The 15,202-nt window shown below is 43.4% G+C and overlaps 1 protein-coding gene across 1 annotated transcript in view; it reads right to left on the bottom strand.

The window, feature by feature from the left end:
* Positions 1 to 15,202, bottom strand: part of KIAA1671 (KIAA1671 ortholog) — a 68,054-nt gene that overhangs the window by 35,267 nt on the left and 17,585 nt on the right. The window contains exons 2-6 of the mRNA XM_071571859.1: positions 11,424 to 11,555; positions 9,043 to 10,672; positions 8,186 to 8,279; positions 3,517 to 6,741; positions 2,626 to 2,748 (exon numbers count right to left, since the gene is read on the bottom strand). Of these exons, the coding sequence (XP_071427960.1) occupies positions 2,626 to 2,748; positions 3,517 to 6,741; positions 8,186 to 8,279; positions 9,043 to 10,619 (5,019 nt within the window). The 5' untranslated portion in view covers positions 10,620 to 10,672; positions 11,424 to 11,555. The remainder of the gene's footprint in view (positions 1 to 2,625; positions 2,749 to 3,516; positions 6,742 to 8,185; positions 8,280 to 9,042; positions 10,673 to 11,423; positions 11,556 to 15,202) is intronic.

Genomic DNA, 15,202 nt, shown 5'->3' with positions numbered 1-15,202 from the left:
GCCCTGAGCTGTGCAGGGGAGGTCTGCCTGCTACAGGTCTGAGATCTGCAGCTCATTCAGTGAGATCAAACACTCACTTTTCAGAGCAAACATGAAAACAAGTTCATTTTTGTATCCACACTGTGCTGCAGCAGGACTAAAACACGGAGAGACAAGTACCACTCATAGCAAACCCAGAGATGACGACAGCTGAGCAGGGATGCTGGGATTTTTATAAAAGCCTTACTCTGTTTTTTAAGCAATACTAACTCAAGACACCTAAAATATGCCATTTAGATGAAACACCACTCCCATATTGTCAAATATATTGTAATGATGTTTTTCAAAGTTATCCCATGTAATGTTTTGAAAAGCAACCTAATTACAGTAGGTTCCCTGGAATATCACAAAAAAATTACTTCCCCAGAGGTAAAATTATACTACTCTGCTTTGCTTCATATAAAATTGTGTCATTCATAAGAAGAATCCAGTTCATTATCTGTCCAGGCAAATGCCACTCAAACAGTTGTTTGTTATCATAAATACAGCAGTTATGGGGCATAATGGGGAATAATGCAACAAATGGATATTCAGGAAAGTTGGTTTGCCAAATACCAAAGAATATAATTATCAGTTCATCACACTGCTTCAGTGCTGAATGTGACCCAAAGTGAATCACTCACTCTACAATAAAACTTGTCACTTTGAGCACCCAGTCTCCCTAGAATGATACCAATATCCTGACTGACCAGGAATAAGCACTGTAGAATATTTTCTGTCACTATGTCACAAGAGAAAACAAGTACCTTCCCAACTGTACAGAGGAGAAACCACTCAAACCAAACAGCAGCAGGCTGTGCCATGTTTCCATTTAATCCTGTCTCACAGGTGCAGCAGAGCAAACACAGACAGTGTTCAAACTGCAGGGAAATCCATGATTTAAGCTGGGACTGCCGTGGCTCTTTCCTGACCCCTCGTGTCCCTCACCTCACACTCTGCCGTGTGTCTCTCCACCAGAGGGGAGTGTTGGAACACGTTCACAAAACAGCGACTCAAAGCCTTGATTTGCTCCAAACAAAATAAAGGCACAACCTTGGTGCACAAGGAATGGTTGGGTTTTACCTGATCTGCAGTGATGGCCATGTGGGGCTTTGGAAAATATGAGTGTGGTGAGTTTTCCACCTCCCAAACACAGGTAGAAGCCCCTCCACGCACCTGCTCACTGGCACATGGGAGGACCAAGCACCCCCTGGGACCAAACACACCCCGTGGGACTCTCCAAAGCAACACAAAGGAGTAAAGCACTTCAGTCCTGCTGAATTCCACGGGATGCCACACGTGTGAGAGCTTTCTCTTCTCCTGGGGCTGAGTCTTCCTTTCCCACCTTCCTTTCCTCTCTCAGGCTCCATTTGGTGAAGTTAAGGGATTATTCTGAGTAACCTCCCAATTAACAACCAAGTTGGAGAGTAACAGTCATATTTAACCCAGCACAGCACCTGAACACTTCAGTTATCCCACCACTAATTCTGGCAGCACTTCCCTCCCACATATCCCACCTTGCCAATGACACCTTTACACATTTGCACCATAAGCTGCTGGCATGTAACAACTTCTAGGAATTAAATGCTAACTGCCAATTCTGTAAATAACCCAAAGTCCCCCTTACATGAAGCCCACACTGGGAATGGAAAACAGAAAGGGACATCAGCCTCTGGATACCTTCCATCAAGTTTTAAGACTAGAATTCAGGAACAATATGAGCCTGTTCCCAAAACCCCTACTAGGGGACTTTTTTACAAAACCCTCATAGGTTTGGGTATTTGCTTTTCCTTTACTAGAAAAGAAAAAAGAATTCAGTTCCTTTCCTTTTTGTGTGTTCTCTGGTAAATGGCTGCAAATAGAGTAAGAAAAGACAGCACAGGTCTCTGCAGAGGGCAGTGCAGCTCCTCACCACAGTGTGCTGGCAGAGAGAGCGGACAGGGGAGGGCTGACCTTGGGACAGTCAGTGTGGCAACATCCTTCAGTCTCCCCTTTTCAAATCCCTTTTCTCCGCTCAGAAAATGTTGATATTTCATGTATGATCTATTTCCCAACATAGATTCATCTGTGGGCTAAAGTCAGGACATCCTTCTGAAACTGAGAGTATCACCCAACAACTGCAAGTGGGAATTCACCCCAGAATTATGTGTATTAGACACACATGAGACTATCCAAAATGTCAGTTGTGATCCTTCACAGAAACACTTCTCTGTGTGTTGTCCACAGCAAGAAAATTAAACCTATTCATTTCTCAGGCTCTGACATGGTTCTATCTCTCTGCACAATTTTTCAGAAATAAAAATGTGGAATCAAGTAATTCTCATTATCTGAGAAACCAAAAATAAACACAATGCTCCAGAGCCATTTCAAGAGCTCAGGGTGAAAACTCTTCACTTAAGAAGCAAAATGAAGGAGCTGCATGGCTGATGTTTTGTGTGTGAAGGGTTGGCAGAGCAATGGGGCGGGAACCCAGGGAGGAGTATCCTCTGCCACTTCAACTCCCCAGCAAGAGTATCTCTGCCACCTTCTGCCTCAGCCCTTTGCAAGAAGGAAAACAGAGCTACACCTCCCTCATCCTGCCCAAAACTGTCCCCCAGGATCACCTACCGTCCCCAAATCCACTCTTCTCTCCTTGTAAAAACTGTGGCGGCTCCTCTGAGCAGACACCAAGGAAAAGTCTGTTCCCTCTGCTTTGTCTGGACTCTGCTTGGTCCACTCTTTCCTGGAAGCCTGTAAAAAACCGTAGTAAGTTATGACTGTTGTTAGATAGACATGCATATACATACACCTATATTTGTTTATAAAAAAATGTTTTGAAAAAGCAGAGGAAGTTCAAAGCTGAAAACACAAAATGCACAAACATTATAGCCATGAACATCCTATGCTTTAATCATAGACTCACTAAGGTTGGAAAAGACCTCCAAGTCAAGTCCAACCTTTGGATTTTGTTCATGTGTCACTGTGTTAAGGGAATCTCTTGCCTCTCACCAAAGTCAGCATCAGCAGTGGAGTCACACACACAAATGAGGGCCATTCACCCAGTAAAAATAATCTTGGCTTCTTTCAGGGAAACAAAAACAAACAAACAAACAAAAACAACACAAAGGGAGGTCCAAAAAGGTAACTGCTGACAACTTAAAAAACAAACCAAATCACTTCAAGTAAATATGAAATTGGAGAGTTAACAATTTAACATCTCAGGTTCATAGCATTAATAAAATAATAAATGCACATTTTAAAGCTTTTTCAAGATCTCTATGGAAACATCAATAAATATTTATAGACCTACAGCAAAAATCTTGTCATCTAGTACCCTACACATTCCTCAAGAAAACAGAGCCCAAAAGAAAATGAACTCTAGTAAAAAGTATGGACCTGCTCCCTTGCTGCAGTGACAGTTGCTGCTGAAAAGTGGTACAGAGACACAAGAGAGGCTTCAATAAATAAAAAAAGTTTGGTTTCAGTTACAGGAAACACTTTGATACCATTTGGAAATACCTTTTTATCCTCATGGAAGAAGAATTCTGACTGAGCCGACACCTTGTGTTTCCAGCCACGATCCACACCCTCCAGGGGGAAGCTCTGCCTGGCCTGCTGCAGATCCTTCCTTGCCCTCCCCTCCTGCATCAGGGGCAGACTGTCCCTTCCCTGGCGGCACTTCTCCGAGTAGGATCGCCTCAGATCCGGGGGTGCAGTCCCATAACCAGATGTGTAGCTCTTCCAATCAGCTTTCATTCTCATGTTGGAAGAGTCGCTCTCACATGTCACCTTACTTGCGTTGTCTTTGCTCCTCATTGTACAACTCCTCACAATGTTTTTGCTCCAATCACCCTCTGGAGACACCTCCAAGAACTGCTCTTTTGTCACCAACCTCTTCTGTAGGAGCCCATCCTCTGCTTTTATGGACAATTTGGAAGCAAAACTGGGTTCCAGCCTCTGGTCTGTCCCCATTAAGTTTATGGGCTGTACCTTATCAATTACAAATTTTGGACTCTGAGTCCTGGAGGTTAAATTCACTTCCTCCTCCTCATCCACAATGAAAGTTTTCTTCCTACTGAATTCCACAGGTGCATTTACACACTTCTCTGAGAAGAAGATGCTGGGGCTGCCCCAATAAGGAGGGCTGAGCTTTCTGTCTTTGGACTTCTGCTTATCAAAGTCAGGGCTACGTAATTCCAGTTTCTCTTTGCTCTTTTCACTTAGAATTAGTTTCTCTGGCCCATGTTGCTCTTCTGCACATTCACCTGGTTTGTTCCCAACAGAAGAGTGATCTGATTTGCTCTTCCAGTCGTTCCAGCTGTAGGACAGACTTGTCCCAACCAACACATTTCTTTTGTTCTTTGATTTCTCCTTACTCAATGAGCTGAGATCTTCAGAGAGCTTGCCTGGAGCTTTACTGGCCCTGGCAGACTCTTCTTTGTATTCTGCCATAAGTGCATCAATATCGAGAATTTGGGATCTGTAACCATGCTCAGCCCTCCTGACAGGTAAATCAGGGTTATTGTCACTCCTTTTCTGGGGGCCTGGTTCACTGTCCTTATGTCCCTGCACAGAAGAGGGAGGGGATCGGGGCTCATGGGAAGAGGAGACTTTCCTTCTGCTACTTTTGAGATCAGTTTGAGCTGTATTTTCCAAATCCTGTTTTAACAGGAAAGCATCAACATCTATTATTTTCTCTTTAGAATGATCCAGACCTTTTTCATTATGCTGTTGATTATCTTTCCTAGACACATGAAAATTACCAAATGCAACGTTTTTGGAAAAAACAGCATCTTTTTTGTCGTCTTTGACCAAGTCCGTGCTAACATGCACTTCCCGGGAGTCCTCTCTGCAAGTTGTACTCATTACATTTTTATTTGGTTGCTGCAATACAGGCCTGGACCTTCCAGGAAAAGCAGGGTCCAGATTAATTGCTGCTCCCCCACTTGAACTGGAAACAGTATTAATTTCACTTGCACTGGGAGCACCAACAAAGCTTTTCTCTTTTTTGATACCAGGAACCTGATAAGTCACTGCAAAAAAAGTTGCCTTTGGCTCACAGACAGAACTCTGATGTTTCAAGTAATCATCAGGACTGCCAAGAACAGCCTGGTTTGCCTCACTCCTTTCCAGCCCTTCTTTGATATTTTTGTTTCTCTTTTTAAGTGAAGCTTCAACCAGCTGCAATGAATCTGTCCGACTCAGCCTCTTGATATTTTCGGGAGAGAGCCACACAACCTCCTCTGCCTTGGCCGACTCCTGAGGCAAAGTCCTCCTCCTCCACCTTTCAGAAATCTTCAGGTCAGAAAGGCTACTCCTGCTTCTCCTGACCTTCTCTTCTGAATCTGCTACCCTGGGTTTTTCACTATTTTCAGAAGCTGCACCAGCCAAACTAAAGTCTTGCTCTTTGAAATTAAAGTCCAGACTTTTCCTTAACCCAAAGGTCCCAGATCCCTCTTTATTAACAGTTTGTACTTTTGTATCAAGAGGGTGGCTGCTGGAAGATTTAAAAAACTGTCCACTTGAAAGCCCTGAGGAAGAATGGGCCCCATGTTTACTCACACTTGTTGAAAGAACTTCACAATCCAGGTTGGTTCTGAATTCATAGAAGTCTGTCTCACCTGCCTTAAAACTCTTTTTCTCAGAAGAGCATTTGACCACATTAGACCTCTCTGGTTTATCTGTGGAAGAGATTTCACTCTTATCACTTCTAATTTCAGAATGTACCTTGTTTACTTTTTCATTCATTCCCAAAACTTTACTTTTATTTGTGGAATAAGGTATTTTCTCAGCTATTAACAGCGGATCAGGTTCAGTTTTATCAGACTCCTTTTTCTGTTCAGGTAAAGTGCATTCACTGGAGATAAAATCATTAGGTTCTCTCAACACAGCCTTGCTTGTAAGAACTTTTACCTCTCTGGCTTCTGAAATAACATCATCTTCTTTCAAGTAGAGAGTGCGACTGCTTGCCCTCACCGACTGCCCCGTGTGTCCCACATCCTCCTCGGCTTTATTCTCTTTCACTGATGATTTTCTGGCTCTGAGTGTCATGGCCTTTTTCTCAGGAGCTATTGTGATGGCTTCACTGAGAGCCCTCTCCCCACATGTCTGAAACACTTCGTACCTGGGCTCTATTCGTTGGTAAAGTAGAGAATCTTCTGCATTTTTAGGACTGGGTTTTTCACTTTTCTCAACCAAAGGTTTTTCTAAGAGAATTCCCGGATTCATTTTCTTGTCTTCACTTGAGCAAGCTGGTTTCCCACTTTTCTCTGCATCTGCTGTGTGTTTGGATGAATCAGATGGCTTGTGATGCTCCTTCCTGGTTTCCTCCCCTTCTCCCACCCACAACCTCCTGCTGGGCCCCAGGACCACCAGGTGGTGCTTTGCCTCGGGCTCCTGGTTGCCCCTCGGAGCAGCCCCAGCCCCCAAGAGCTCCACAGCCCCCGAGTGCTCCACAGCCACGCTGTGTCTCTGCACGTTGTGCTCAAACAGAGTGGCTCGCACCGTTTTAATGCAGGGCTTCTCCAGAAGGGCTGGGTTCAGCTTCTTTTCCAAACTGCTTGTGAATGAGACAGAACTCTCACTCTGCTGAGAGAAATGCTGAGCATCCCCAAGGAAGCTTCCTTTCCTCTCCAGCTGATCAGCTGCATTGGTTATCTTCAAAACCTGCCTGCATTTCCAAGGCTTCCCAGTAACATGTGCTTCCATGAAATCTGTGCCTTGGGCAACCTTCAGCTCCTTACTCTGGAACGAGAAAACCCAACAGGTAAGAGAGGTTATTAAAAGATGTGCAATAAAGTTTATTGTAAAACTTACTTGCCCCTACTCTGTGCAGCACAGCCTGTCCAAGCCAAACACATTCATGTTCCCTGGACACAAAATCCACCGAGACCAAGGTAACCTAAGGAAATGTCAGCTCCTGAATCTGGATTATAACAGACTTATCTCACAGATGTTCACTAATAACTAGTTAAAAGCTCAGTAACTGCAAGAAACACAAAGAGCTGAGTAAATGTCACAGCTGGAGCTGTTCAGATAAGAGGCATATTAAGCTGAGCTGAAGCAAAAAGAAAAGGTGGAAATTAGTATTTATTACCAGTTCTTTACTATTATCTACTCACAGGAAACACATCCAGCATCCTGAAAGGTGGTATTTTTAATAACATCCTTTGAAAAAGCACAGCATGCAAATAATAAAGGGCATCAAAGTATACCAGAGGTCTTACAACAGTTCAATGGTTTTTTTCAAGTTTAAAATTTAAAACAAGGAACTGACTTAAGGTTCTCTTAAAAAAGCTGAAGAATCCCAGAAAATTAACACTGAACACATTTATAAATAAAGATATTTAAGTCCAATCTATATTATTCTAGAAATTTAGGGGATTTTTTTTAATCCTACTGTATTATCAGATTCTGAAAACAGCACTTCCATTAATGAAACATATTCCTTTTAAAACAAATTGCTCTTCTTGAAAATAACACTAAGCCACAGAAACTTTGCACCTGTAGCTCCTACCTTCCTTACCATATATTCCTATCTTAGACAGGAAAAAGCAGAGCCATGAGAACTCACAGCAAACACCCTTAAACTACATTAAATCTCCTCTACTAAGAACTGTCAGCAGAGAAGTTCTGTTTTGCAACACTGAGGTGTTGCTTAGAAACAAAGAGAGCCTGAAGCTTCCACAGCAAATCATCCCTTTGCCTGCAACACTATTGTCTAAACTGCTCAAATAATTGTTGTTGGTTGGGAAGGTTGACTTGCAAGGTCCAGCCTGAGATTAATCAGGAGCCAGGACCTGGATGCAGAAATGCACAACCCTAATGCTCTGCTTGGAGGAAAAAAAAAAGAATAATCACTGCACAAAACTGTGACACGCACACAGGTGATTCCCTATGGGGTTTTATGCATTAGAATTCCTTAAAAATAGTACATAAAATCCTTCTGCCTCCATACCACTCTCACATTTAGCAGTGTGCACTCTGACCTTTACAAACCCAGCAGACACGACACTCCTGAACTTCACTGGTGTGCCCTGAAGACAACCTCACACCAGTAAACCCATTGGGATTGTGTCAGCATTGAAACTCTCAATTGCCATTTAAAAGTCACTGATTGATAAAGCCACACAGAACAGGACAGCATTTGCTGCTCAGCTGGAGCCCACCAGCTGTGCCACTTCCTTACTTTGGGATTTTCCTGTGTTTCATGGACAGGATCAGTTCTGGCTTCTGCAGGTTTCTCAGGCTTTGCTTCACTGCTTGATGTTGGACTTGAAAACCTGAAACAAAGGACTTGTGTTACTTCCTTAGTCCAGTTAGTCAGTGAGCAGGTTCACTGCCCACCAAAGCACACTGGTAGAAATTATCCAATAAATTGCATTTCTTAAAGAAGAAACATCACTATTTCATAGAAAGTTGCTGTATTTACCAGATTAAATGTATCTAGACCAAACCATTGTTGTTTCCCAAAAAACTTAGTTATGCAGGTTATTTTATAACAGACAACTCAGACACACATAATGAAGCACCTCTCACTGACAAGGTATGGATCAGTCAAAACTTGGACTCAGTGATCTTGGAGGTATTTTCCAACCCAAATTATTCTTTGAAAAGAGATGTTAATCTCGTGCCTCAGTTAAATTTCTTTTCTGTATTCAGATTCCTGCCTGGCTGAAATCCTGGCTCCTCACACAGCTGCCAGGGGACCATTCCCTTGCATTCACTCCAGCCTATGAGCTGGCAGGCCACAGCCTCACCTTGGGATTTTAAAATGCAGGAAATGTTACTCATAGATCTCTAGTCACAGTTACACAAAAAGGCCACAATATCAGCAGTTTTAGTTAGTTAGTTAGTTGTCAGATTATATTTCAGGAAGTTTTCTCTTTTTTGGGTACAAAAAGGCAGGAAAGTGGCTCAGGAACAACAGCATAAAGAACCACATTTAGTGGAAGCCAAATGATCAGTTATTTTACGAGACTGAGAGATCAAGTCTGACTGAAAGACACAAAGTTGGGAGGACTGCAGAGTTTCTCTGCCACCTACATCTTGGTGAGGTCGGCGGAGAGCGGCCGTGCCTGTGCTGCCCGGCGTGGGGTCCCGGCACCATCCGCCGTTAGCTCCCTGATCCTCTGCTGGATGCTCACACTCCTGCCCTCCTTCTCAGCAGCTGCTGGGAGAGGCTCTGGATCCACCGTGGGACTGGGGGGGTCTGAAGTAAACAAACTAATGTGTTTTTTGACACTTCCTCTTAAGGTATTACTCTCTTTTTCAGCAGGAGTTGCAGGGCTGTCACAGCCCAGAAATACGGACGTTTCCTTCTGATCTGCTCTTTTCCCCCCCTTATTAGTTCTGCTTTCACTGGTTGTTTCAGGGCTTCTTTCAGAACTGTGCAAGTTATTCATTATTTCTGGTTTTGTCTCAATTTGTTCACTTTTAGATTTAAGCTTTGTTTCCCACGTGTATTTCCCATTATTTAGGATGCCAATGTCCTGACTACTGCATTTCATATTTGTTTTAGAAGAATTGCCTTTATTAAGTTCAGTCTCTTCAGGATTTGGCCCCATTTCAGACTGATCATGACAACCCACATCAGTCAAAGTAATTACAGACGCATTCTCCTTGCTTTCATGGGATGAACAAATCTTCTTGCAAGAAGAAAGATCTTTATGTTCAAACTTAGCTGTCAGGTCCATGGACAAAGGCCTTGGTTTTCTAACCCCAGATTTCTCCACAGGAGATTTTTCCTCAGAAGCTTCCACAGTGTGATGCTTCTGATCTCGCAGTGATTCCAGAAAAATAGCAGACACTGGTCTATGTTTTGCCCTTTGCTGGACATCAACAGAGAAATCAACTTTATTGTTGAGATTATTAGCATCATCATTGTTTTTCTCCCCTGCATGAACTTCGCGACCATCTTTTTTTTCCCCAGTTTTGAGAGAGTTCCAAGAGACTGGTCTGTGACTGGAGGAAAATGACATGTGCCTATGGATAGACCCTTCAGGATTCCTGGATGTCTCGGATGGTTTCTCCAGCTTCACACTGCACTGAAGGTCCTTTGTCTGCAGAGCAGCAAATCCGGCGTGGTCCTGAGCCCTCTTCTCCTGGGCCAGGCTGCCCTTGGCCTGCTCTGGCCCTGCTGGCTCGAACACAATGACCGTGTTGGGCCCAGTGTAGAAAGTCATGTTTGTGACCACGCCACCGTCAGCCTGATCTTCATTTTCAATCGCTTTCTGATCTACTAATGGAGGAACGTTTCCACTCAACACCTTCACAGATGACGTCTCCTCAGTGGCCTTTCTGACCAGACTGCTGGATCTGAAAGCTGGGACAGGGGGTTTAACATTTGCAAAGGTCTCTGAAGGTTTCTCTTTAGAAAAAGGCTTTGGGTAAAGTCTTGGCCTAGATGCCAGCGACGGCATCGTGGCAGATCTCAGGGAACCCCCAAACTTCTTGTTGTCTTCAAGGGTCAGAGCTGCTGAGGCCTCCTTGGCCTTGCTGGTGGCCTCTGAGAGCACACTGACAAACACCCGCTGCGCCTTGTCCTCGGCCCGGAGCTCAGCCAGGTCAGGCACAGTCGCCAGAGTCGCCAAAGCAGAGCTGAGTTCCACTCTTGTTGCCATAGCTGGGATTACACATTCAACAGAAGGGAAAAACTCCAACAAGGAAAGAGAACCTGCAAAAAAAAAGAAAAATGCAAGTATTGATGTGGAGTCAGCATGAAGATCAAATATCATCACTCATTTAAATTCACAAGGAAGTAACTGCAGATCAAGGTGCCTTTCAGACACGCTGTTTCCAGAGCGTTTCACACTGAAGGACACAGTGTTTCTTCTCCTCTAAAAAACAGCAAGAAACGCCATTATTCAGGGATTATTCAGGATTCAACTAAACACCATTAACTAAACACCAAGATTCAAATAAACACCATTATTGAGGATTCAACTAAATACATCCCAAATCCTGCAAGAGCCTTTGCACAGCACTGAGTCCCACTGGTTGAGTACATTTTAAAGGCTGAGATACTTAGAAATAAATGAATTAATTTATTTTTTGAAGCAAAAGTCTCAAGAGAACCTGTGGACTCCCCGTCCCTACAAGTGTTTAAGGACAGGTTGGATGGAGCTCTGAGCAACCTGGACGTTGCAAGGTGGAAGGTGTACCTGCCCACAGCAGGTGGGGTGAATGAGATGAGTTTTAAGGTCCCTTCCAACCCAGATCATTTCAGGATTCCATGCTGACACAGAAACATCAGCTCCTCTTTACAACACAAGCCGCTGGCCAGGTGCATCAAGCTTGTGCTTTCAAACTGCCAAAAATATCAGGATTAGTGTGACTGAAAGTGTTACTTGTTATCTACTAGCAAGGGCCCAGAACTAAACAATGCAAACAGACATAATCCTACAAATCCCCACTCTCCCACTTACCATAATTTGCATTTGCTGCTGCAGCCAACCCGTGGGGCCTGAGTCCTTTCTCATCGTGGCAAGAGCTCTGTCACCAAGGTCACATTAAGGACAAGGAAGGCAATCACTGCAGAGACACTGCCTAGACCTCACCTGCAAATAAACAGAGCGTTCAGACTCAGGTGTGACACACATTCAAACCTATACAGGTAATGCTGTGGAAGACAAAAACCCAGAGCATTTTAAAGAAAAAAAAGCTGGTTCCCAAGTATAACCTTACCCCATGTAACTATAAAGCAGGAAAATGTTTGTTTTTCAAACAGTTACTAAAGAACCAAAAATTACCACTAAAAGGTGAAGGAAGAATAACTCATGGAATAAAATAGACACACCAAATCTGAACACAGCTAAAACCACATTTCAGGAAGACTGTTTGCAAATTCAAGTGCTGTCAATCACTGGTTAAACACAGAGCTCTGCATTACCATAATCTCAATTACTGTAATTTACTTTCTATTGCAAAGCTCCTTTCAGGGACAGCAGTCTGAGGTGCTACCTGAGCAGCTGACCTGCAAACGGCTGATTTTCAACCAAAATGGGGCTTTTACCATGACAAAGCAGTTTTCCCAGCAAAGGCAGGAGAAGAGCTTTGGCTTTAATTATATTCTTACTGCGGAGCTGAGGGAAAACCAGAAGTAATTAGAATTTCAGCTACAAGAAGTAACCTGAATTTTCCTAATAAGAAGTATATTTAAATTTGTAGCAGATGCACGTGACTACGTAAGGTTAGATAATTTTTTTTTCCTTTGAAAGATGTCATACTCTTCATTTTTAGGAAATCCATGCTGTATTTTGCAGTCAGGGCTCAGTTTTATGTTTCCACCCTTTACTCTCCTTTGGGCAGCCTTTGCAGGGGCACTGTTGGACACCTCTCACCACCCCTATTCTGGTGTGAATGTACAATATAAATATACTTGTAGGATCTATGGACTATGGAGCTCCCTGTTTGTGATTATTGAAAAACCAAGGAGCATCTTGCCTTCCTGGGTCTGCAGAAATGGTTTTTTCACCTTCAGCTTCCCTTGCCCAGCCTTAGCCCACACTGGCACTGAAATGCAGGGATTTATTTTTGTCCCTGTTTGTGCTCCCTCTCTCAGGCCCGCAATGAACTCCACTCACCTTGGCTGTTCCCTTTCATCTCCAATCCACTTGGAGTTCTGTCTCAGCCACTTATCCCCAATGCCATCCCTGACCTCCCCATTCCAAAATAGCCACTGACCCAAGCAGCTTATCCACAGCAATCTGCTCCTTCCACAATCCCACAGATCCTCATGGAAACTTCCTCCCTCTCCCACTCCTAAGAAACACCATCAAAATCCGATTAAAATGCCCTCACATTCCAAGGATGCAAAACTCTGGGAGGTGCTCCAAGGGAACAGAAGCATTGCTGGAATGAGGGTGATATTGCAAAGGGGAAAATCCAGCTTTAAACAGCACCTGCCCTGCAGTACCTGAGAATGAGTTCCCTCCTATCACCATCCTATAGTTCCTTTGCTTTGGAATAGCAGAAGGGAGCACAGAACTTCTTACATGGACTAAAACCTGATCCTCAGCGGAACGCGGGGCAGTGAATACACAATGAGAGACCTAATCCTGCTTCTGCAGCCAACATTCCTCACCCACAACTTACCCCTGCCTGAGTTCCATCACACTCCAGCTTTACAGGACCCCAGTTTTCCCCACATAGCCCACCAAAGCCAGTTTTCAGGTTTTAAATTCAGCCACCCCAAAATAGATACGCAGCCCACTGCAGACAAGAATCTGAATAAGGAGAACAAAATAATTGGGGAAAAAGCAATCACTCAATTTTGAAAAAATAAAGGCTCCTGTGATTCAAAAAGTACATTTAATAATCATGTTATCAATGTCACATATAGCATACACTGGATGTTGTATTTTGGTTTTGAAACACCTTTGTTTAAATAAATCTACTTGTCTCTAATAAAATATCTCCAGTCAAGCTGGTAATGTACAAAATTTTGGGCAATTTAAAAAGATCAACTGTAAACTTAATTGCAGGAGGCTTTCAGATGCTATTAATATTTAGTAATACTACTGTAATCGTACTACTACAGTTGTAAATCCCTCTCATCAGCTACAACCTGTTGTTCCTGCCCTGCCCTGCCCTGCCCAGGGACAGTGGGCCAAGCTGCCAGCGCTACCCTGTCCTGCTGTCCCTGTGTCCCTGCCTGTCCCCACCCCACGTGGCAGAGTCCCCAAGTCCCGTGTTCTGGGCACTGTTTTATCTCATGCTGCCCAAGCTGTGCCCTCGCCCCCCTCAGCTGTGCTGGGGTGTGTTCTGTGTGCACAAACCAGGGTATAAATGGCACTGAAATTCCTGCTGAAGTTGTTCCTGCTTTAACAGAAAGTCTGGCACATGAAGGTCTGGCTCTTCTCTGCTGCTGCACTTCCTCAGCTCCCAAACACCTGCACAGCTGGGATTTTTCCTGGGCCAAGCTGAGCCACCACAGGGTTTTACAGAGACACACACGCAAATACTGCTCCAGGCTCCTCCAAGCCTTCCAATCTGAATGCCCTGAGGTCCTGTATGTAATTTTAATTGAAAGATCTATCAGTACAAAGGATATTAATATTGCCCATTAGAAATCAAAATGGATTTTTCCCTTCACAGGGTTATTTTTGCAGAAAATCATAGGGAAGGGCTGCACCCAAACACACCCTTGAGTCTGGCACTTGCCTACCCTCCACACACAACTATTATTTACATCACTGCTAATTCCTTAAGCCTATTAAGGCAACAGCAGCAGCCTGCAGATAATTTTTCCACCATGAATCACGTGATTATTGCCAACTTCCTCGCTCCTAAATAGTCATGTTTTACATGACACAAAACAAAATCATCTATAATCTGTCCCTGAACCTCACAGCAGATAAACAAGCCCATCTGTCTTCCCTAAGGATGGAAAGCACATAAATTCTGCACAGAAAATCTCTCTGCTATTAAAAAAATCCAAACAAACAAAACCCAACAAGACCACCAAAAATCCAGCCTATGACATGCAAACCAAGAAGAAAGCCCGGCTGCAGCACTAAATACCCACTGCTGTTTGCACTAAGAATGCTCCACAGAAAATTCCCAAACACAAAGTTTTTCTTCTTTAGACCCAACTTTATCAGCAAATCTGCTTCCAGTACACGAAACTTACTCCCTTATTGTGCAAATACGGGAAGAGATTCGTATAACTACACCTATTAGCAGCTCCTAAAAAACAGTTTTGCCCATGATTACGGTTGGGAAGTTGGAATGGGGGGGTCTTTAAGGTTCCTTCCAACTCAAACCAGTCTGGGATTCCACTTGGAGAGTTGCTGATGGGATCTGCTCTGCTAATTCTGATTTAATCCAATCACTTACTGCACACGTAGGAAGAACAGAACAACTTAACTATGAGTATGAGCACTGACAGGAACATATTACAGCACAATTAAAATAACACATAGAGGAAAAAAACCCTTTTCAGAAATTTTTATAACCAAGTGGATCATGCAATTCATTCAGTAAAAAGTAGGCTTGTTCTATTCTTGGGTCTAAGCCTGATTCATATTATTATTCACTGCAATGAGATCCATCAGTTGTATTTAAGAGGACATTCGAGGTCTCTCAAAGACAAAGATTAACAATACTATTATACTGGCTCTAATTCTTAAAAACATCCCTGGACAAATTCATTCACAAAGTAAGAAGAGATAAAAAAATGCATTTAAATTATCTTTTCCCAAAT

The sequence above is a fragment of the Pithys albifrons genome, chromosome 17 (genome assembly GCF_047495875.1).
Source record: "Pithys albifrons albifrons isolate INPA30051 chromosome 17, PitAlb_v1, whole genome shotgun sequence".
In the NCBI taxonomy this organism is placed as follows: domain Eukaryota; kingdom Metazoa; phylum Chordata; class Aves; order Passeriformes; family Thamnophilidae; genus Pithys; species Pithys albifrons.
The sequence above is the reverse complement of the archived record's forward strand: the minus strand, read 5'-3'. Positions and strand labels throughout refer to the sequence as shown.